Below are 24519 nucleotides of genomic sequence, written 5' to 3' on the forward strand. Positions count from 1 at the left end.
CACTGTGATACTTTGGGTTAAAAGTCAAAATTCTGTCTAGACTGTAAAGGTAAGGTATGATCCAACCCTGTGTTTAGGCACAATGAGGACCAGGTGTGGAGTCTTCCCTGTGCACAAAGAAACCCTGGAGGTCAGATGTGTGCACTGCCCCCACCTAGTGGTATAGTGGAACCAGGGCTCACAGGGTTCGAGGCCTTGGACACTTCGATTAGCAGGGACTCTGATATCACCTGCCACCCCCTCAGGCTTCTCTATTCCCTCTAAGATTAGTCTGTTGTGATGCAAAGTAGTTTAGGGTGGCTTGGTCTTGGATGGATCATTAAGAACCATTAGGTTTACAAATGACATATATAATACAGAGCGAGAGAGATGGATCAACACAGCTGCCTGCATGTCTGGACTCTCCTAAGGGGCATGGCTGTGGGAATTGTCATGATGAGTGACTGCACTTCAACATTCACCACTACACCACTGTCCACCCAAGGACCTGCACATGAAGCTTTAAAGTATTTGTGACACAGATCCCCCTGCCCCCCCATATATATTATAATAAATGGGGGTGGAATCCTGTGCATACTTACGAGGGAGTAAATCCCATTGAAAGTAGTGGAACTTATTTCTGAATAAACATGAGTAGGATTATTCTGTGTGTCAGTTTAATTGGGCACTTAGAAAATGTGGTGTTTGGAAACCAGGCTTCATAGAAACTGGTATGGGTCAGGAGTTACAATTCAAATTCAACCTAGACTTAATTGTTCATGTGTTAGTGGTTGAAGGGCACTTACATGACACTTGAAAGAGCATGGTTTGAAATCAGCTAACCTTAGGTATGTTAGTGCTCTAGGCGCACCAAATCCTGGAGTAAAGTAGTTGCTTCTCACTGATTGGCTGATTTTAGATGTAATGCTAAACTGTGGTTTAACATGATGTGCATACGCTCATGCATCCCTCTTCGTTTTTTCTTCTCTGGTGTGGCTGAAACATTAGAAGCTTTTGCTTCTGTTATCAGCTACAGTACCCATGGGTTGTTTTTATGTGCAAACCCAGAACTGTAGTTAGTCTTTACTGTGGTTTAGGGAAATAAGTCAGGATCAGAAGCCACTGTTTGAAGTTGGCTTCTAAACCATAGTAAATGCTAAGTACAGTTTGTCCAGGAGCCAACCTACATGTGCGATTCCCTCCATTTGCTGTGGAGGGAAAGCACTTCAAGGGTCATTCAGGACTAGGGATGTTAGAGAAATCCGCTGCAGATTCAAATGAGAATCCACTGTGGATCAGCCCCACTTACTTCCACTCCAGGAGGATTCTGCATAGGATGGCACTCGGCTTCTTGTTCCACCGGAGCCGTTCTCCTCCACGCCGATCGCCATTTAAAAAAAAAATGGCGATCGGCAGGATGTGCCTATAGAGCCATGAATCTTGATTCACGGCTCTATTTTGCATATAAGTCTATGGGCACATCCTGCCGATCGACTTTTTTTTTTTTTAATGGCGATTGGCGCAGAGGAGAACAGCTCCGGCTGTCAGGGTAAGCGGCCCTCAAGCCGGGCGGCTCTGCGGAATCCTCACGGAGTGGATTGCCTACCCCTCCCGGGCGGATTCCCCACTGGAACGGATGGTGGGGAATCCGTACATCCCTATAATCAGGACACATGAGGCCATGGCCACCCTGCCGCTTCCCCCTCTAAAACGTGCATTTTCTGAAAGTTGTTTTAGCAAGTATTTTACCCTAAATGAGGCTCCAGCTGCAGTGTGCCTCATTCATCAGAATTAAATCTTGCATGCTGGGCATGCCTAGGGGTGTGTCTGTGCCTGGCTGTGACCTTTGGTCAAGGGGTGGAGCGGTCCCTTCCCCCCGCCCCCCATTTCCTTATTTTCTGCCATTGGCAGTAGCCCGCTGCCTCCGCCTCTCCTCAGCTGCCTGGTTCTCTGCTGCTGCTTCAGCGGCTGCTTTGGTGGAGCACAGCCAGGAGGGGTCGGGAGAGAGGAGTTGGAAGGACAGCCTGCTAGGTCTACTCATATGTAAGGAGCAGAGGTGAGAAAGCAAGCCAAAGGGGTGGCGAAGGGGCACTGTAAGGAGCTGCCATTCTGCCACCGCCTGGCCTCCCCACTGCCTCCTTGAGCAGCCTGCTCTGCCCACTGCCACTGAGAAAATCTGAGCCCCTCCCCTCCCCCCAGGGCTGCTTTCCCATTAGGGACTTGACTCATTCATAGGATGCAGCTTGTTTTCTTCCTTCTTAAAGGCGCAGTTTCACGATTCCAATGCGTTAGGAGAGCGGTTTGACTCATTCATAGAATGCAGACTGTTTCCTCCATTAATAAACATGCATTTTTAATCTTTAATCTTTCACAGTATCCCAATGGTGGATGAGAGGGGTGTGGGATTATATGACGGGGGGCTTAATTCAGCACTTCCAAGCTTCCCTGAGCAGGGGAGCATGGACAGGGGCAGGGAACAAGCTTCTCATTTGCAATGTTTGATGACGTTCAGGGCAAGTGGCAGGACTCTGCCCACACGGCCCCAAAGTAAGGAGGATTGACACACAGTGTGACCCATGAAAGCACATTTTAAGGTGCCGTATACTCCCTTTTCTGGCTATCTGTCCCGGAGGGACCAAAGCCGATTTCATGAAAATCTGCATTAAACACAGAAGTGCTTCACATTCAGTTGCTATGTAGATCCGGCCCAGGTTCACACATAACAACAAATGGCAGTTAGTTGAAAATGAAAGCAAATGCTTCCAGTCTCTTCACAGCCAGACTGGAGAAGGGGAGTGGGGAGCTCATAAGGCTCATTCATGTAACACTAATCTATGGCGTAGCATTACATCTAAATGCAGCCATTGTCTCCTTCAACTACCTCTGCCCTTGTGAGTCTCACCAGCCAGCAGTTTGCCCCTCCTCCCTGTGCTTCTCATTGAGCAAAATATACTGGAACACAAGTACTCCCAGAAGCCTGTTTGGCTAGCTGAAATGCTTGCTGGCAAGTTGGTGTCCATATCCAAGCCTGCAGTGGCATCCCCACTGTAAAGAGCCTATTTGCCCAAATGTTTTGCAGTTCAAGAGAGATCTCCTGTTGGTGATCTTGGAAAAAAGAAAAGAAAACCCTTTATCCTGTTCACCTTAAGTTAGAAATGCTGTCAAATTTGGGGAGGAATGGAATTGGGTTGTGCTTTGGGCGGGTCCAGTTAGGGTGAATTTACAGCAGATGTTTAGAGATTCTTCATTAGTGTGATCCTTTGCATGTCCTCCTGGTATTTTCCAGAATTCCTCTTTCTGCAGAGACCTTTAAGTGCAGTTTCACATCCATGACTTCATTGGCACATACCATGCTGAGAAGCATTTGTTTAGCCTGCAGCCTGGAGGGTGTGGATTGAGTCTTCACTGCCTTGCTTGCAGTTCTCTACAGTTCCCAAGATACCGGGCTTCTCCACATGGTCAATTTATTCCAATACCGTACTGCTGTTTCCACTTCCTGTTCAAGCACAGGCTTTGTATGCTGGCTGTTTTTGTCATACTACATTCTGCTTATTTTCTTCTAATGGAGGGCCAGAACGTCTCGTAAACATCACTAATGCTGTGAGATAAACCCTTACATGCAGCAGAATGCTGGTCACTGCACTGTGTGATCGATACAGCCACACAGTACAGATTGACAGGGAACAAGGCAGACGCACAATCCCCAAAGACATTGCTTCTGCTCGCGTTGCCCAGCAGACTGCCAGAATGCTGCTGCGTTGGCCATTCTGCTGGGCAATGTAACCCAAAGCCATGTCTTCCACAGTTAGAGTGTCATGGCATGGTGGCATGCTGGCACATTGGCTTCTATTCAGCGTATGCCCACCATGTTGTGCTGTGCCGGCAAACCGTGAGGAAAGATGAGAAGGTGGAAGCGTGCAGGGCAGGTGTGGTGGGGTGATGCTCCCATCCCGCCATCATCCCCGCTGTCATCAATGTAACCGCACTCCCGGGAGTGCCTCATTTTGCCATGGTATAAGTCCATGGGCTGGTGCTGGCACTTCCATGGCATGACCAGAGCAAATGCTGCCTTTTCCCTGTTCTGAAACAGCATGGGATAAGAAGGGGGAAAGTGTGGGGAAACCACTGGAGGAGAACAGAGTCCTGTAAAGCACCTGGAAAATTCTGTATTTGAGGAATGATGAATGCACAACAAAACACTGGTGTAGAGAAGCCCATAGTTTCCAGTTACAGTCCCATAAACTGAGATACCTTCAGAGTGCTGTCTAATGCACAAAAGCATTCAGGGCTGCCTACATAGCACAGATCTGACCTTCCTGCTGCCTCCCCTCCTGCCCCACCTGACTCTACAGTGGTAGCACAGAAAGCCAGTCTGCACTATATAGACCGGTGTCTCTACAGTGATTTCTGTGTCCTGGCACACTCTCATGATGTGAGTAATAATATCCGAAATACACCAGAATAATATGGACATTTGATGATGTTTGAACAGTAGAAATTGGAAGGAGAGCCTAGCATTGCATTAGCAGAAATTCTAACAGCAAAACTTCAAAGGGATGGCTGCCCTAATATGTTGATTAATGTTTAAAATGTAATTTGAAGCAATAAGATAAAACACATAATTATAAATATTGTAGATTAGGATATCTTTAGGGTTTGCCTATTCCCCCCCCCCTTTCATTCAACGCATATGAGATCTGCAAGACATCCATGCTGACTTCATGCAGCATGGCATAATGAGTGAGTGGGTAGCAGCCAAACCGGGGGAAAGATCAATATAATGCCAATTGAACTTGAAATTTAAAAACAAAAATGGTACTCAGACATTTCAGCTTAAGGGATTGAACCTGAGCATAGGGCATTCTCTTGGAGGCTTGACTTTAGTTACTTGGCATTGTAACAATTTCATTTCCCTCTTCCTTCCCTTTATCAATTTAGTGTGTCCCTGTCCTATCCATTTTGATAGATCAGAATAGTGATTCTATTGTGAACCACTATTGCTACTTCGTGTTTTCTTATGTTACAGAGAATGCACCCTAGAACACACCCCAAACTCCTCTGCAGTTGTAAGCAGGGTTGCTTGGTTGGGAACCTTACTTTAATTTTCCCACTACACAGGGAAATGTGGCCAGTGAGGTGGAGCATGACATAGTACTTGGACCTCTGAGCAGTGACTGAGGAAGGCCCACACCCTTAAGCATTAACAGGCCAAGAAAGGGCGTACGTAGAATCCCTGCTTGGCATGGCCTGTTGTGTACTGCTTGGGCCCTGCTTCCGGTTGTGGTGGGCTCTGGGCAAGCAGCTCTTGGTGGTACCCTGAAAATGCTTGATGGCTACCACTTGCCACCTAACTGGCTGGAGGGCAGAGTGAAACTATGTGGCAAACCTCTACCCAGCTAAAACAAAACTGAAGAACATCCAAAAAGATCCAATGGAATAAAGAGACAAAGTCTCAAGATGTTGAAAAAATATATGTGGTTTTATTCCAAGAGCACCACTGTCAGGAGCGCCCTAGCGGCCTCTTTCAGTATACTCTAATAGCTAACTCAAGACACAGACAAAAGGATTCTTTTCAAGGCTTTTATCCTTTTACAACTTAATGACTCTTTCAGATGCTAATCACCAGCGACTAAGCAATGAACAGCAGAGTAGCCTATGCTCCGGGTAAGCAGTTGGTCCCCGTTTGAAGGAGAATCACTTGAAGACCCTGAACTTATGGGCTAGGGAGAGATCCTCCCTCTTTCCCTTGGGTCCACGGGACGCGGCCGTTGCTTGCGTGCCAAACGGGCACGACGCCTCCTTTCCGCGCCCTCCATCACTCATCGCTCCCTGTGTCTGCGTCGAGCGTCTAGCAAGCCCCCCTCCCGCACTTTCTCACTGCCAGGGTCACTATCTATCTCAGGAATGCCGGCAGGAGGAATCTCTCCAGCTGCTGTGCCTGTGAGGGATGAGCAGGCTCCCCTCCCACGGATTGCTGATCCTTCTCAGAATCAGAACTGCTCTGGGGTTCTATCGGCTCAGTTTCCACCCTGACAACCACCATCTTAATTACACCAGCCCTGTCCCCAATATGCATATGTTGGTGATTGGGTTGGTGTAATTAAGATGGTAGCTCTGGGAAATTTAGGTGCACAGGCCAGAGCTCTACTAAGCAATATTGCAGTGGTCTGGCAGTGGTCCTGACTGCACCTCTCATACCCCTGAACTCGCTGGCGCCACCATTTTGATTATGCTTCCCCTGCTGCCAACATACGCACAGCAGGAGAGGAACCAGTCTAATTGAGATGGCCATGTCAATGAGCTAAGGCATGCCACATGGGCCCAGGGCTTCCCTTTGTGCCGTTGCCAGGCCAGCCAGTCTCCCCAGTCCCCACTATCACCCAACTGGTTCACATTAACAAAGGCAGTGAATCCTGCTGGTGCCCCAGCATTTGCCCAAGGATCCTGCATGCTGGTGCCAGGCTTGGCATCCTGGCCTTTCAGCAGCCACACATCTGCTGAGTGGAACTGCCACTAGCTGCCACTGCTTTCTACTGTCCACTACTGGTCAAGGCATCTCTCTGTCAGTCACTGCTTAGAGGAGGCAGCTGAGTACTACTTCACACCCTAACTTAATAGTAGTAGCTGAGTAGTTCCTGCTGCCCACCTCACCAGCCACAATTAATTTTAATTGGAAAATTAAAAGCTTTCAACAATTTCTCCCAATTGCCAAACTGGCAATCCTAGTTGCACTGGAAAATCTGAAGTGGTAGACAAGCTACTGCCTCTCAGGGCAGCTGGTCTGCCATTACTCAGCAAACATTTGATTTATTTTTTATTGTATTGTATTGTATTGTATTTGTATTCACATGATTAATACTATGCATAACTTTGTACACCATTCATTCATTGGGATGAAGGGCGGATTTGAAATATTATAAATAAATGAATAAAACCCCTAATGAACATCTCAATTTAAAAACCACTTGCCTAAGTGGACAAAAGAGCAACATTTTGGTAACCTTTGCCTTGAGATAGAAAGAAGCATTTCAGTTCCGTGACATTAAGAGCTTCCTGTGCTTGAACAATTCCAGAAACACTAGAGCTTAGACTGGAGGTGTCATGTTCCATCACATTTAGCTTTCTATAAACTTTCCGAATATTGGGTATACATCAAAGAGGAGTTCATTTCTCTTGCACCCTTCAGTGATCTACTTCCTTCGTAAGAACTGATTTATAATTCTTTCAGCATTGTATTGGAGATCTTGGGTGCAATCCTGTGCACATTCTGCTGGAGAGTCAGTCCTAGGCATCTCAATGGGGCTTGCTCCTGAGCAAGCATGTTGATGACTGCAGCCTTCTTGTACTGGAATTTAGATCACTTTTCCTTTTGACATTTAAACCACATGCTGCACTAAAAATGAAGACAGAAGTCCACCAAAGGAGAGATTTATTTTCAGTTAATACACTCACTACATTAAAACCACATGTCAGTAAGTAATGTAGAAGCAAACTTATAAGCTTAGGATAAGGCACATAGTATGAAAGCTAGGTTAAACCATTGTATTTTACTTTCATTAAAAAAAAAAAAAATTGGCAGTTAACTACCACAGCAACGCTTGACTACAGCAAGAGCCTTTGGTGTGAGTTTAAGGAATTGGCCTATAGAGCAAAAACAAAGAAGAGTCTTGTGGCATCCTAAAGGCTAATGGATTTATTGTGGCATATGTTTTTATGGACTGGAGCTCACTTTATCAGATGCCTCAGATGATTTCCTCCAAAAACCAAGATGTACTTCTAATGTGACTAGGAAGTTCAGCTTTTTTGGACAGCAGACATGTGTCATTAAATGTCCATCTTTAAAGTGTACTTTTTTCAAAGTCCCTAAACACATTTCAGATTTCAGCCACACTTGACTGGAAAGCCTTTAAACTTTCATATATGTATATAAAACACCATCTTCAGTAGAAGCGTACCAGGTTATGTGAGCCAAGGATTACAAAGCAAACTACAGGTTTAACAAAATCAAGTATTGAAAGAAAACACCACATGATGGAACTACGTGTTATCTGCAACACAAAAGGTCTGTTTGGTTGTTTGGTACCCATGGGTACTAAATGCATGAAAGGGCTTCTGAGAATGTGTGGCTAGCCCTACCCCCTAGACACTAATGCATGCACTGACACCACCCCACAGGCAATGCAGAGTCAGTCAGTCTGAACTTAGCAGACCTACACACATACAGATGTACAAACATTGGGCTCTCCACAGGGACACCTGATCAACCAGGGTTCATGTCCCTGTGAAGGGAGCCCTACATGTATAAATGCATAGTCCCCCTTCAGACTGATACCAATCACATGTTGGCCAAGGGGTGTCACCAGCAGATATGCTGCCATCTGGAAAGGGCCTGGCTGGGCCTGGTTCTCAGAAGCTCCTGCATGCCTTTGGTACTCATGGCTACTGAACCATTGAACAGGGCTATGGTGACTGTTGAAAATGGCAGTCCCATCCACCCTCTCCATCCTCCTTCCATAATGTGCCACTCAATTTACTTTGTGTCCTGATGAGCATTATGTTCTGTATTTCCCTGCCCCTTACAGCTCATGTTGTGGATCAGAAGTGGGAAACCCATGGGGTAAGGATGTCAGGGTACAGGTTAGTTTGAAGTACACATTACAAGGGTGGCTGGGAAGTTGACAAAGGGCTGCCATTTTTGACAACAGACCCATGTTTCTGAAAATGTTATTTCCACCATTCGTTTCATATGAATGCTAGCTTAAAAAATGAACTAGGAGCTGTATTTTGTGCTTAAACTGATATTCATTGTGGACTTTTAACAGTATAGTACTTGATTAATGCTTAGGCTAACCTGATTTTAGCAAGAACTGGCCACAGAAAAGTTTGTTCAGTATAATGCACCCTGAAGTGGTGAAAGAATTCCTATTATGCATGGTGATATCTGAATTTCAGTGGGCTTGGGTTTGGTAAATTATCCTGTTTTTCTGAAAGATTGGAAATGCAGGGCAACATATCCAGTGTCTGCTTATGCAACTGGATTTCCCCTAGGTCTCCTCCCCCTGGACCCAAATGTGCTCCGGAGGGTCCCCCAATGTTCCAGAGCAGATTTGTGGGGTGCGCAGGGAGCTGTAGAAAGGAGGGGGAATCCGTTCTGCCAGCAGTGTCTGTATATCGTTGTGTACAATGCAGAGCTTGGATTTTCTGAGCCGAATTCAGAATTCAGAAACTCTGTTGCGCTTTTGATGACACCATAAGGAACATAGCCTCCCCGCCCTGGCACACCCCCTGGAACGCCCCATTTAGGCCGATCCACATTCCTGTTGCGAGCGCAGAGCACGGGGCTGTTCCGCACTGCCTGCGAGGCAGTGCAAAGTGGGGGGAAAGTTGGTTCTCCGGGAGCGTGGGCTCCGGGGTCAGTTCCCAGAAAACCAGATATCCTTTAGCTGTCTAGCCGCTAACTAGTGGCCATAGGATTCCTCCCTCCGTGTTGTATTTTAATGTTGTGTTTTTAATATTATATTAATGAATAGCTGAGGGATTTTATTACGTTCAGTGGTATACAAATGTCACAAATAAATAAATATTCTATGCTAGTCTAATTTGCATAGGTTTTAATATTTTATCTCTGATTGTTTGCTCCTTTTTTTAGATGTTTCAAGATGTGTGGCAGAGAGGAAGTACACTCAGGAACAAGCACGCAAGGAGTTCCAGCAAGTGTTTATTCCAGAATGCAATGATGATGGCACTTACAGCCAGGTTGACTAAAAACTCTTGACTCTTTATTTGGCATGTCTGTCAGTTCAGTGTCTGTCTATTGTATCTGGTTACTAAGCTCTTCTTCTGGCTTAGAGAACAGTAGGTTGGTTCTGAAGTTACATTTCGGTCTTCCCATTTTAAAACAGCTGCAGGGAATATAGATGGCTTTATAAAGTTGGAAGTCAAACATGAATTCCTGATTTAGGGTTGGGAGCTGTTTGAGATGTAGGTCTCATACTTGAGTTTGACTGTTGTCAGCAATGTTATGAAGGTGCACATCTTAAGCTATTTCCAGTCTCTTTTCTTACAAGTGTTTTAAAAAACCAAGTTGCAAGATATAACAGTGGGCTATGCATCTGTAACATCTAACCTAGAACATTTTGTTCATATAATAATACATTTATCTCTCCAATTCTTGGAGACAAAAGATTCTCTTCATTATTGCAAATATGGGGTTTTCTGTACCCTTCTTACTGACACTGTGTTATGATAGAGCAAAGTCAGTACTACTGCAAAGTCTTTAAAGATATTGAGATACAGTCCCAACTGGCCGAAATTTCAAGCTGTTTATCTAACAAAGTATATGTGAATTTAGTCCCTTCTTTTCTCAAACTTCAGAATTATTTTGCAGACTTACCCTCTAGTAAGATGAGATCAGTCTTTTCCTGGGCAAGGCTAAATGTACTTCCATTGGCAGATTGTATGGGGCGCCTTCAGGGTATCCCCAAGGAAGGCAGAGTTTGCTCTTGTAGTCCTTTAATTTTGGAAGATATTACCCATTAGAATGCGATGCCTATTCTGATATTAGGAAAATATATATCCTGCCCTTGTTGGTTTGGATGAAAGGACTGTCACCTATTGAAAAGTTATGTCTTTTATTAAATGATTTGAACAAATATGTAACTTTTCGAACTGCCAAATTTCTTGTACTGGCCTTGCACTTGCATGCAAAGGCCAAGGGAATGGATGAAATACATCTATGTGAAGTTGTATAATGGCTGGCTGCTAATTACAATAAACTTTTGCTTTGCTTGCTTGCTTGCTATTATTTATTTCTTATTTATGAAATAAAATTATGAATTGCCTTTTGGTCCAAATAGAACCTCTTAGGAGACTTAGAATAAAAACATTAAAACATTTTTTAAACTTAAAATCGTCACAACAGCAGAATCAAAGTGCAGGAGAAAACCTTAAAAAACAGAGAGCAGAGCTAATACATTTAAAATACTAAAAAAAAAGCCATGCAGAACCATGCAGTTTAAAAAAAAGCCATGCAGAAAAGCCATGCTCCATGCAGAAGGAGTTTTAACAGTCCGCCTAAAATTGAACAAAGAAGGGGCCATTCCAACTTTCTTAGGGAAAGGATTCCAGAAGCTGCCTCATCTCCCCACCAACGTACTGGGACATTGGAGATGTGGTGGCAAAGAGTTTCCAATTTTTACTTTCATAACAAAAGCTTTGCTGCCACTTGGAGCAGCAGTGGAGCTCCATCAGCTGCCTGGCAGTGATCCTTCCTAATTTGCAACAGAATGGCCCAGTGGGAATGACGCTGCATCATGACATAGCGTCGTTTCCCAGGGGCATTGATAGAAAAAAGGATTGTTGCCCCCACTGGCCAGTGGAGCAGCCATCTTTGCCCCCACCCCCAACAATGTCCCTGTGAACAATGGTACATTATGACATATCATTGATAAAGGCTCATACGTGATTTGACTTCAGTTCTCAATTGAGCTGAGTAAAACTCACCCATCACTAACTGTAACACTGTCCCAGAGTACAGGATTGATTTTTCCCTGTAGGAGTCAATAGAAGAGCTGTGCGCAAATGGCCTCTCAAAACCCTCCACCCTTTTTGTGGGCAGAGAAATTGCAGGGGCAATTTCTCCAGGGGGAGGAGAAGTTCTCAACAGTTTCTCACAGGCAGGGCTCACCATTGACAGGTATTGTAGCGCAGCGTCTTATTTTGGAAGGGATTTGGGGGGGTTTGTGCACCCACTGCAAGTGGCAACAGCACCAACTGTGTTGGCAGGCCAGCCCCCAGTTTGCATCTACCACATGCAGAGGGCAGTGTTGTGTCTAGCTCCAGGGAGGAGGTGGAGCTAGTGCTAGGCCAACATTCCCTCGAAATTTTCTTCCCCTATGAAAGAGGCTTCCATTTTTCTGCCTCATTCTCAGGCTGCTTAATAATTTATTTTTATGGTGAGCCCCTGCTCACCTAATTATTGCAAGGCAGCTGACTGCTGTGTTTGTATTTTGCTTCTATTACACATCTCTCCATTGCTCTGCAGCCTCCTAGGCTGCCTGCACTTCCTGATCTGAAAAATCCCGATGGGAGAAATTACCCCATGATGTCTTCCCCTGGGCTTTAATTGAAGTGTGGGAAGCCGAGGAGGCCACAGGCTGCTGGAGGGATGATTGTAGAATGAAAAACAGGACACTTGAGCACACTACTTGGCTACCTCCTATGTAAGGTAAGCACAAGAACCCCAAACCCAACCCATAAGAATTTCTCCAAAATTTTCTTCACCATTGAATTTATTTTCAAAAGCAATTTCTTTTCTATCAAATTGAATGAGAATGGTCAAAAAATGTGGGAGAAATTTGTGGCCATTCAGCTTTATGGGAGAATGGTTCCACTCTGGATAGGCTACCAATAGGTGAGACTAAAGTTGTCCTTGGTGTCTTCCAGAATCTGAGGGTGAGGATCAGGTTTTGTCCCCTCTCAGCCGAGTCCCAGATTGCTTTGAATGTAACATGTCCCATAGAAGTAAAGGGGGGCATTGATTTTGGTGTGATACTAGATAGTGACAAAAATCTGGGAATATTAGCCCTTGTATGTACTGATAAGGTACAGGAATAGTCCTTTATAGCAGATGCTAATTGATTAGACAATGCAATATATGTACTTGATTTGTTTTTCCCTGACAGGTTCAGTGCCACAGTTACACAGGTTACTGCTGGTGTGTCACCCCTAATGGTCGTCCAATCAGTGGTACAGCTGTAGCACATAAAACTCCACGTTGCCCAGGTAAAACATATATTTTTATTCAGTTTTTTTTTTCTTAATACCCATCTATTGACTATTGTAATTTGGCTATAAACACATTGTTTCATATGGAACTAAGGAACTTACATATGGAGCCATAAACTTACATATGGAGCCATAAAGCCATAAATTTGCTAAACTCATAGATTTTGCTTTTTAGGAAAGCTGCAATCTCTGCTAATTCTTTGCGAATGTTGGCTGTTAAGCCTCACAACAGATTAGATGAGCTTTTTTCATCTTTGGATTCTGTGTGGTTTGGTTTCCCATTGTCTGAGTGGAACGATGAACTTTGGATTTGGATGAACCTCAAGTCCCAAAGTAGGAGCCAGCAGTACTTTAAACAATAAGCAAATTTCCTATTGACATAAAAAAGGAGTGTAATTTTATAGGTCATCAATGTGAAACTGAAGTGACCTCAGACTGACATTTGGCTGCAACTCTGTGCCTAGTTATTCTTATATAAATGCAGTGCATTCACTCATGTCTGATAGCACCATTATTCTTGAAAAGAGGACGTCATTTGTGTGAAAGGATGAGTGTTATTTAGCCATTAGTTTCAAATTTTCTGTTAAAAGTGATGCTTATGAAGTTGGATCCTACATTTTATTGTGAACTATTTTGTAAATTTCAGACTTTCCCAGTATTTCTGTTTTTGAGTATGCTGGAATTTTAATAGGTGCAAAACAGTATGAGGAAGAGACAGATGGACACCCTCTACACAACAGGAGATACTGTTAAGGTATCAGGTTCCATCTGCATGGCAAGTGTCCACATTTCTGCTTCCCACAAAAGAGAGAGTGGAGAAACAAATGCTCCCATTTTAGTGCTGCAGTTCTGATGCAGGAGGAGTGCAAAAAGCTGCCTGGCAGATGTGCTTTTAGTCATACAGTTGACATATCCCAGATGTATGATGCTTTCAAGGCACTGGCTGAACACACTACTTTATTTCGTTGTTTTTGCCAGTCACACAGGGCCTGTATTATAATCATTGTCTGTCTGTATTAAACAACAATTATGAGATGCCTGAATCAAGTAATTTGAGACACAGTTCATGTTACCCTGGGGCACAGTTGCTTCTTCTGGGAAACGTGCCATCTACTGACCCATGTGTATCCTGCCTCAGTATGCTCAATGTGTTATTATATAGGTGCACCACCATTTCAGGAAAAAAATGAGGGTCTCCTAGACATCTGTGTCAAAGACTGTCATTGGCAATGGGAATTCAGATAAATTCTGAGAAACACATCATATTCCATGTACATCATTATCAGCAAATGATATGATTATGCATAAACTATAGGAGCAGAATGCCAAAGTAAGTACAGTTGAGCTGTCAAAAACAGCATGTTCATTTGTTTAGAAGGAGACTTAAATGGTATATGTTTCATTCATTTTTTGAAGCTCAAGTTCATTAGCTCTGGAGTTCAAATTCAAAATTGCCCTAGAAGTTGATTCTAGGGATGGCTGATTGTCCTCCAGCTTGTCTCCCAAATGCTTGGGGCTTTTTGGGTGTTTCAGTTGAACACACACACACACACACACACACACAAAGATCCTCTGCCCTTTCCCAAGCTTGTTTTTTCCCAAAAAACAAACTTGTCTTGCAGAAGAAGATGACAAGGTGAGGGCAACTATGGATGCTCCCATAGAGTGCTGGGATTTTTCCCTGGGACTTGACTATAAGTTTGAGATCCCAGGCAGGAAAATACACTGCCTGAATTTGTCAGGTATTGCTGAATACCTTCCAGTTTGCTTGTCCTGAGGATGTGGACAGGATTCTTGGATAACTGCCTAAAGCTGACTATCTGATTGCTTAACCCTTGGCCATTCTGGCTTATTAAGTCAGCTGTGCTGGAGCTGGATACCTGGGCCCCATCTATATGGCACCGCTTTGACCCCCCACCTTGTCGCAACTGCGCAGCAATGCAGCTTCGAATTGGCATGCCCTGCGATACACTCGCAATGTGCTGCGTGCTTCCCTAAGAGACTCGCAGTGCCCTCTTTTTCTGCCATTATACTGAAACGTGCAGCTGTGCAGTCCCATGAGCATGGGGGTGTGACACTTCAGTGGCTGTTTTATATTTGAGGGGCTTTGCCGTGTCCTTCTAACCCTGTTTTAGGTTAAAAAAAAATGGGTTTTGTGCTCCTTCATTTCCGCACCATCACTTTGTCAGTTCCCCAGCCTGAGACTCTCGCGATGGTTCGCACTCGCAAGCATGAATGCTACGTGCCTAGCCATCACTCTGCAGTGGTGACTGGAGCAATGTTGTTCGTCCCCCAAGACCCTCCCCAGCCCTTGGGTACAGAATCCAAAAGCAGCCGTTGAGAAGATACTAGGGATGTACGAAAGTCACTTACCTTTTAGACGGGGTGATTTGTGGTGGGGGGGAGGCACTCTGCACCTCCCCCTGAAATCCTAATCCAGCCGGCTCTGCTCCGCGGAGCCGCCAGCCAGAGCCACCGGTTGGGGCCGCCCACAGCCGGACATCCGGCCGCTAGGCAGCCTTCTAGGGAAAAAAAAAACAGCGTATGCAAATGGCGGCAGCTACGGCGGCTGCCATTTGCATTCCCTTTTTTTCGCTGTTTTAGCCTACGTAAATATTTACGTAAGCTATTACGGCGAAAAAAAGGGGAACGCAAATAGCTCCCACTACGCTATTTGCGTTCCCCTTTTTTCCGCTGTAATAGCTTACGCAAATATTTATGTAGGCTAAAACAGTGAAAAAAGGGAACGCAAATGGCGGCCACCGTAGCCGCCGCCATTTGTGTACACTGTTGTTGTTGTTTTTTTTAGCTTGCCGTGATAGGCTACGTAAGTATTTACGTAGCCTATCACGGCAAAGGCAGCTATGCAAATGGCATGGTAGCCGCCATTTGCGTGGCTGCCTTTGCCGTGATAGGCTACGTAAATACTTACGTAACCTATCACGGCAGCCGCTATGGTAGCTGCCATTTGAGTCCGCAGCAGCTGGCCAAGAGGCCAGCTGCTGCTGCCGCCGCCAGAGCCACTGCCGAAGCCGCCGCCGCCGGAACATCCACCCCAGGTAAGCTTCGTCCCAGGGGGGATTCCGCAGGGGGCAGGGGGTGGGAGGCCGTTTTGCCACGGGTTTCGGGGGGCCAAATGCCAGTGCATTCGGCCTCACTGAAATCCGTGGCGGAATTCTCCACCATCCCTAGAAGATACAAAGCTGCAAAAATGTGCAGAAGTGTGATTAAATATGAAAACGCCCTTCTGTGCCTCTGTAACTGCACAACTGTGAAGGGATGTGGGAGTAAAGGCGCATCACAGTGACGCAGGCACTACGCATGCCTACAACACACCCACCGCAACATGTGAAGTCAGTTTGGGGAAGGGACAGATGGCTCACAAGCACGGGGAAACCCGTAGCAAACGAAAAACATCAGAGCAAAATGACTCCTTGGAACTCTGCATTTTCTGGGCAAAAACCACGGATGGCTGCAAAGCAGCAACTGCATCATCTATCATGAGGGACCTCGACTCGCAGCCACCCCGGAGTAAAAGCCAGGTGTAGATGGACCCCTGGACCACTAAAGTGATGAGATTTTCATAGAGTGAGAGCCATGTTTCATCTCTATTAAAGAAGACATCAGTGCACCCCTTATGGGAAAAGCTGCCCTTGGGTCCCTCAGATTTTAATAACTCTTGATTGGTAGCAAAGATTCCATCTTGAGCAGGTAGCAGCTTCAGACTTTCCTTAATGGCTGATTATCTTTATTTATGTAAATATTTTTTTTACCCCACTCTTCAAAGCAAAGGCTCCCAAAGTAACTTATGATGTCAAAAAAGGCTCCCAAAGCAATTCGCATATCAATAATAATAATAACAATAATAATAAAAACACAAACCCAAGACAGGTTCTCCTCTCAGACTTACAGTCTAACAAGATGTGACTCAAAAGGAAAAGGGACTGGGAGGAAAGAGTTTAAAAAGCACACTGAGACACTAGTTCTGAGTTGCACAGTTTTTAATGACCAGCTGGAATGGAAAACAGTTTAAAGAGAAGACGAATAGCTAAAAGTTGCTGGTTACTTAGCTGAACTGATGAAATGGCCCCGCTTCCTTTTTCTTCCTTCCTCTGTTGTAGCTTGATGCAATGGTTGCTGCCAGGTGCTAGTTGATGGAGGCAGGAGCCGAGCTGTCAGCAGAGCTAATCCTTCTATTTGGGTTTTTATGGGGTCTATCCTCTCCCCAGCACTGCCACCACTTATGGGGAAACTGCTCCTTCACTGGACAATGCCACCTATAGGGTTTCTTATCTACAGCAATTGCTTATATTTCAGGGCCTAAGGAACTGTCTGCTACTATAACTCAGAGTTCCCTAAGATGGCCCTTTTTTGCTGCCACCAATTCTTTTAGAAAACTTTAAAACCTCCAGGTGGCTGGTATAAGAGGCTTAGGCATGAGATAAGCACCAACACTAGAGGCAAGATGAACTATTAAACAAGTAATTTATTAAAGGGATATTTTGTACATAAAGGATTACTAATATTTACTTTGTGGTTTTCTAAAGGCTGCTTCGTGACTGTTCCTAAGGACTCAAAAGTCACTGTTGCTATTACAAGACTCTAATGACTGTTTTTTGTTTTTTTTTACCTCAGGCCCAAATTATCTAAATATCTCCCCAGCCAAATAGACTAACAACCTGTTCCTGCATCTGGGTACAGTCTTCTTCTGACACTGAAGCTCCTCCTGTTGTATTACTGCCTACTTAGTCAGTTTATCTGGGTTTTCCTACCTGCTTGTATAACCTTCTTCTGGCAAGATCTTAGGGCAGCTTTTTGGCATAACACAGCCACCTGCCCCTTACTTTTGATCTTCACCAACCACAGATGGTTATCCCACAGAGAAGGAATAGCTTAATGTTCAGGCCTTAGGTATTCACTTTCTTCTCCCAGTTGTTCTGTAACACCACCCATCAAGTAGCAGACCTTTACCCTCACTCTTCACAGACTGACTCCTTTGTCAACTGTCATTTCCTTTAATGTAATTTCCCAGCCACACTTTTCCACCTAGCTAGAATCCCCAGCCAAACAGAACTGAATTTACATGATCCAGGCCCCATATAAACATATTCAAAGAGATTGTCTCTCCTCCTTCAGAACTTCATTAAGCAACTACTGCACAGGCCTTTGACAGTAACAAAAGAAGACCTCAGCCTACTCAGATACACTGTAACATCACAAGGTCACACAAAGTAAACATTATATAACAACCACAGTTATATAAAGGCATTTCTTCACAGTTTTTGTTTAGGTTTTGGGACAGAAAGTGCCCTGGTCACCCTAGTAGACAACTTGCCCATAGTAATCCTTTCAATTTGTAAATAAATGAAATTGGTTTCCAGATTTGAAGTTTTTTACTGAGATAGTAAGTGGAACATCTAGTAACAACAGGAGGCAAAATCAACACAAATTTATGTGGATTATGATGTTCCCATAAATTCAGTACATTTACAGGACTATCTTTGAATCCTCCTGTGGGCACAGTCCAGCCAGATTTGAACTGTAGAGAGCATTGACCATTGGCATTAAGTCAAAACATGGTAGCTTTTCAAAAAGCTCAAACTTGAAAGCAACCTGAACACTGGAACAAGCACAGAATGCACTAATCGGAGCAGCCACATATTCTAAAGCAAGTTCTTCTGAAGTAATTCACTCAGTATTGATCGTAGAATTGCTTTTCTGAGATTGGAGTTTGTGCCCTATGTGACTGATGGGTTTACTGTTGGATCTTTTATAAGACAGAAATTAATATCACAGTATTATATATTCAGTAGTCCATGATATTTAGGTGTGTGTATACCAAACTGATATACTTTTTGTGTTGTCTGCATATCTTTGGGACATGATCCATTAAAAAAAACCCTCTTAGTTTTACTTGTATAATCTCCTTTAAAATGTCCACCTATGTTTGTTAACACTTTATATTGCAGACTGGGTAAGTATCCTATAAGATAAATTAATTACTAGATATAGAGCATTATTTCAGACTGTATTTACATACTTTTTTGTCCTGTGATTGTCATAGCCTTGATGGTATCCCTAAAATAAAAATTGCCTTTAGAGGAATTGCACTCCCTGTATGATGGGTCTCCTAAATCCGCACTAGATTTACTGATGTTTGTGTCCATTAGCCCACCCAGTGAGCTTCATACCTGGTTGAAGATCTGAACCCATCTTTCACTGGTCCAAGTGTAACACTCTGTTCAGTACTCCACAGATTGAATTAAATCCTTTATTATTTGACTGTGTGCCTTCCATATGGACTTATGTCAGTGTAACCCTATAGAAATAGCATACCTGTACAACTGAACTTCTGATGATCTTTTGACTGTTTCCCAGACAAGACTGTTTGGATAAATGGGGCTATGCTGTATTTAATATAAATGATCCAGAGTATTTTGTTTTAGAAGAAGTAGTTAACCTTCTAATGTTAAAGTCATCTGTGTATACCCCAGTCATAGTCAATCAATAATACTAAGCATTGTTAAAGGTCCCAGATTCTCCAGGGCAGTCCCCACCCCCATTAATCTACTATGGTAAGAGCACTGGACAACTTGAGAAGTATGGAGTAAATCAAATGTGCTTCCCTGACAACATAAAGATAAATGTTCCCATCCTCCACAAACTGTCTGCTGAAAAGCACCAGATGCAACTCAGACATTTTTACTGCTCCCCAAGTCAAGCTATCAACATTTAGGGAACTAAAAAAAAATTCCAGAGCCACTGAGCCCTTGGGAGCCCTTGGAAATTTAGAAACAGGTGTTAAATTGTTGCTGGAAAATGTGATGTACACTCAGCTGTTAACTAACAAGTTGTGGCCAAAAGTCTTTGCTTCTGCATAGTTTCCCTATCATGCACTTAGCAGTACAGGTATTGTGAACCTGCAGGTGTTATGGTAGGTGATGCACAGAACTATTTGTTTTGAGGCAGAAGGGGTCATTGCAAGGCTGTTTCCCCACCCCCACTTAATTGTAATATATTACAATAACCTTGCCTATGTAGTCACTCCCCCTACCCCCAATTTGGATGATAATCACAAAACTTATTTTTCCTACCTGGTTTTCTATTCCGCCCCCCACATTAGGTTCTCTAAATGAGAAGCTGCCACAACGTGAAGGTACAGGAAAAACAGGTAAATATCTTATAATTTAACATGGGTTGTCCTCTCCATTGGTCATGAACACTTGTTTTCCCTTATATATTTCAAAAGATTATTTTGTGAACTGCCCAGAACGAGACTGGGGAGGCCTCTCTCAAACTCCCCAGTTTGAGGCCTCTCTCAAACTGGGGAGAAGTAATGAGCAGGGTACCGCAGGGCTCAGTCCTGGGCCCAGTGCTCTTCAACATTTTTATTAATGACTTGGATGAGGAGGTGCAGGGAATTCTTATCAAATGTGTAGATGATACAAAATTGGGTGGGATAGCTAATACCCTGGAAGACAGAAACACAGTTCAAAGTGATCTTGATAGGCTAGAGCACTGGGCTGGAAACAACAGAATGAAATTTAATAGAGGTAAATGCCAAGTTCTGCACCTAGGAAAAAGAAACCAAATGCACAGTTACAAGATGGGGGATACTTGGCTCAACAATACTACAAGCAAGAAAGATCTTGGAATTGTTGTAGATCACAAGCTGAATTGTTGTTGTTGTTGTTGTTGTTCAGTCATTCAGTCGTGTAAGTGCTGTGGCTGCAAAAAAGGCAAATGCTATTTTGGGCTGCATTAATAGAAGTATAGCTTCCTAATCCCAGGAAGTACTAGATCCCCTCTACTCAGCACTGGTTAGGCCTCATCTGGGGTACTGTATCCTGTTCTGGGCACCACACTTGAAGAAGGATGCAGACAAACTGGAGAGGGTTCAGAGGAGGGCAACAAAGATGAACAGGGGACTGGAAATAAAGCCCTATGAAAAGAGACTGAAAGAACTGGGCATGTTTAGCCTTGAGAAGACTGAGGGGAGATATGATAGCCCTCTTCAAATACTTGAAAGGTTGTCACAGAGAGGAAGGCCAGGATCTCTTCTCAATCATTCTTTTGCAGGAGACGGAATAATGGGCTCAAGTTACAGGAAGCCAGATTCTGGCTGAACATCAGGAAAAACTTCCTGACTGTTAGAGCAATACAACAGTGGAACCAATTACCTAGGGAGGTAGTGGGCTCTCCCTCACTGGAGGCATTCAAGATGAAGCTGGACAGCCACTTGTCAGGGATACTTTGACTTAGATTCCTGCACTGAGCAGGGGGTTGGACTCATGGTTTTATAATTCCAGCCCTACTATTCTGTGATTGTATGATTCTTTGATTCTATGAGATCTTCGGCTAATAGGCGGTAAAGAAAAGTAATAAAGAAACATTATAAATAATAGATGCACAAAGCAACCCCTGGCTTATTCCATGGCTAAGCTACTCCTAGAAAAGTATGGAGTAGAGATGTATGGATTTTGTTAAATTCATCCTGTCTGTGTTGCATGGATTGTCTGGTGTCTTTCATTCCATCATCTGTTCATTGATGGAATTGGACTGTTTTTACCAGAATTTCATTCTGCTTGTGCTAATTCGTATTAGTGCTGATTCACATTAGTGCTCATGTGCACTTGCACAGTTGCAGAAATATGCTGATTTGAACTAACTAATGTGAAATCTGTCCTAAAACCTGTCCTTAACTATTTCCAGTTTCAAAATATCAATCTTCTTGTCAAAAATAGAGTATCCATTAAGTTGTTGTTATTTTTAGATGTCCCTAAAAATCCTTATCCTGGTATCTTGGCCCATTCCACATCTTTTTTATAAAACCAGTTCAGTTAGGGACCAAAATGTGGAGATTGGTGCCATTATTTCATCCATCTCCATGGCAACTGAGGTCAAATTCTCTGCCTATGAGTTATTCTAATGAGTTAAACTGATGGAGCATATTCAGAGCCAAGGAGTTGCTGTTATTATTAATGATACATCCTTATAACATTTTATATGGCTATGTTAAAATCATTCATATGTCTTTATGGACCAGTTTACCTCCCACTGCAGCTTGGAATTAGCTCCAAGATTAATGGAGATGCATATTCAACTTTATTTAACATGGTTATTTTTTTTTTCATTAAGTGCCCAAGCTAAGGAAATGTGACAGATAGGAAAATTATGTAACTGTCCTTGATTTATGGTCTTGCAGGAACCTTAGCAGCCATAAGCATTTTATATTTTACTCATATGAAAAGAAGATTCAGTAGCTGTTTATACTGAGTAATGTGAGATGTGTATATATTACCTGAGGGCAATCTTTCTTTCATACATTTGCCAGGCAAACGTGTAGGCTCCAGGTGTCCATAACTTTCTGAAGAAACTCAATACAGATCATAAATTGGGGGGGGGGGCACTTTTGTATAGCGAACATGCTATGTGCCATCTTTAAAAGCTGCTAGATTTTGAGGCTGAGCAGCGGTGAGTAAGTTTTATCACCTGCCTCCAGCTACACACTGTGCCTGATATACATGGAACAAAACCAGGTGTGAAGCTGAAGGCTTTATAAAGCAAACTCCTGTGGCTTGCTATTTGCTGCTGAGGCCAGCCAGCTGCCAGAGCTTATTTACATGAACATGGCAGAATTCACATTAGGTGTAATACATCACTACATTGGTATCTTGAGTGACACTTAAGGGGTGTCTTGGGATCCCAATTTCCAGCCATAGCCGACATGTGTTTTGTAAGATCAGCATGTTTTATGTTGAAAGGTTTAGCAGGAATCAGCCTCTTATGTTATCCGTATTCTATGAAATCAGACCTTTAAAAAGCCACTCCATAAAAAACAAAATCACACTTTTTAGTGTCAAATTTTAAAAGCATACTATAATGTAGTATTAGTACCCAGTTGGCTGTTATTTTACTTGAGATGGGGTCGGCCTACAAATATAAATACTGCTGCCTCCATTGCCTGCTGTTCCTGTTGCTTCTGCTGACCTCCACTGACAAACCAAGCCAGTTGCAGCATGCAATACTGCTGCACAAAAGAGGGCACAGAGGGAGCTGATGGTGGCAGGGCCCTCAGTGTAAAGGCATTTTGACCATCATCGAGCCAGCTGCATTGTGTTTAGTGAACATGTGGCCCAATCCTATGCATGCTGAGACAGAAAAAAGCCCTGCAACTCCCAACATTCCCCAGGCAGCCATATTGTAGGCTCTTTTTTTCTGTCTCAACATGCATTGGGTTGCACCCTTAGTCATTGTGGACAACAGGCAGCACTGCAGAATAGGCCTGACCCACTTAAAAATAGGGTATAACCATTGTAGCTACAGTTGTGCAAGCCGCTGTATACACAGCAGCAATTCGCATTTCAACAGGATCTGAGATTATACTGGGGGCCTGGGGTAGAAAACAATATTGTGAAAAAGATACAGTCACTGAAGTGCTGCCCTGGCATAACAACTTCTACTTAGTCCTACTATTAAAACAGGAAGGCAATTAGATCTACAGAGCAATCCTCTTTGAGGTGATTAGATAGACAATCCCCAGGACCATAAGATTTCTCCCCCTCAGGCTGTAGGCATAGCTACAACTTCGGGGGTGGGGGGTGGGAATATGAGCAGGGATTTACACACACATACACACACACACACACATCAGCCTCCACAGAAAGCTCCAATGGCAGTTCCTCCTCCAGCATCACAATAGTGACCTCAGAAGAGGTTTAGGGAAGGAAGAAAGGGTGGGTGGAGAGGGGAGGGAAGAGGAGAGACGTGGATCTGCTAGAGCAACCTTCGCTAACCTGGTGCCCTCCAGATGTTTTGGACTACAACTCCAAACAGTCCTAACCATTGGCCATGCTAGCTGGGGTTGACTGGAACTGAAGAGCAAAACATCTGGAGAATGCTAGGTTGGAGGGCCATCAAGCTGAAAACAGTTTGAAAAGCAGAGGCTGAAACCTACACATAGCAGTTATACCGTTATCATACTGTTTTCAGGAGCGCCCTTGCTACCCTCTGAAATCCTCAAATAGCCCAGAATCAACACGCACACAAAAGGGCTCTTTTCCAAGGCTTTATTTCCATTCAACCTGATGACGCTTACAGATGCTAATTGCCTTAGCCTAAGAGGAAAACTTAAGAGGGAGCAGCCTACCAGGGGATTCTAGCATTAGGGAGCCAGTTGGTCTCCATTTGGAGGGCAAGGGCGGGAAGCCTCTGAACTTAAGGGCTAGGAGGAGAGAGTCTACCCCTTTCCCATGGGGCATTGGGGCGCAGCTGTTGTCATTGCGCCAAGTGGGCTGAGCGCCTCCTCTCGGCGCCCACAACCTCTCGCTTGTCCCTGTGCCGGAGCCTCGTGTCCAGAACCTCCAGTTGTACCTCCCTCTCCCTGCCAGGGTCACTGTCACTCTCAGGAATGTGAGCAGGGAGGGACTCTCCCTCCAGCTACACCTCTGAAGAGCAAGCACATTCCTCTCCCACGGTTTCTATCTCTTCCTCAGAATCAGAACTGCTTTGGGGCTGTATGAGCTCCGATCCAACCCTGACATCCATTATCATAACTATTGGTACACATGACACCAATGGGCACCAATAGTTATGATCATGGTATAACTGCTATGTGTAGATTCATGAAAATACCACCCCTGGTTCTTGGCTGGCAGGGATTTGGATGGGCAGAGGGCTCTTATCCTAGAGCTGTCTGTCTAAAAAGCATCAACTGGTAGGATTGCATTCTTAAATCTTAAACAATGGCCTTCT

The 24519-nt window shown here is 44.0% G+C and overlaps 1 protein-coding gene across 2 annotated transcripts in view; it reads left to right on the forward strand.

Annotated features, from left to right (window-relative positions):
- SMOC2 (SPARC related modular calcium binding 2) overlaps nucleotides 1–24519 on the forward strand; it is a 201631-nt gene that overhangs the window by 93003 nt on the left and 84109 nt on the right. For both annotated transcript variants that reach the window (XM_084828048.1, XM_084828049.1), the window contains exons 3-5: nucleotides 9629–9735; nucleotides 12663–12762; nucleotides 19889–19936. In XM_084828048.1, the coding sequence (XP_084684174.1) occupies nucleotides 9629–9735; nucleotides 12663–12762; nucleotides 19889–19936 (255 nt within the window). The remainder of the gene's footprint in view (nucleotides 1–9628; nucleotides 9736–12662; nucleotides 12763–19888; nucleotides 19937–24519) is intronic.

This window comes from Heloderma suspectum, chromosome 1 (genome assembly GCF_057233095.1).
Source record: "Heloderma suspectum isolate Gila_16-S chromosome 1, 16-S_ref, whole genome shotgun sequence".
Lineage (NCBI taxonomy): Eukaryota > Metazoa > Chordata > Lepidosauria > Squamata > Helodermatidae > Heloderma > Heloderma suspectum.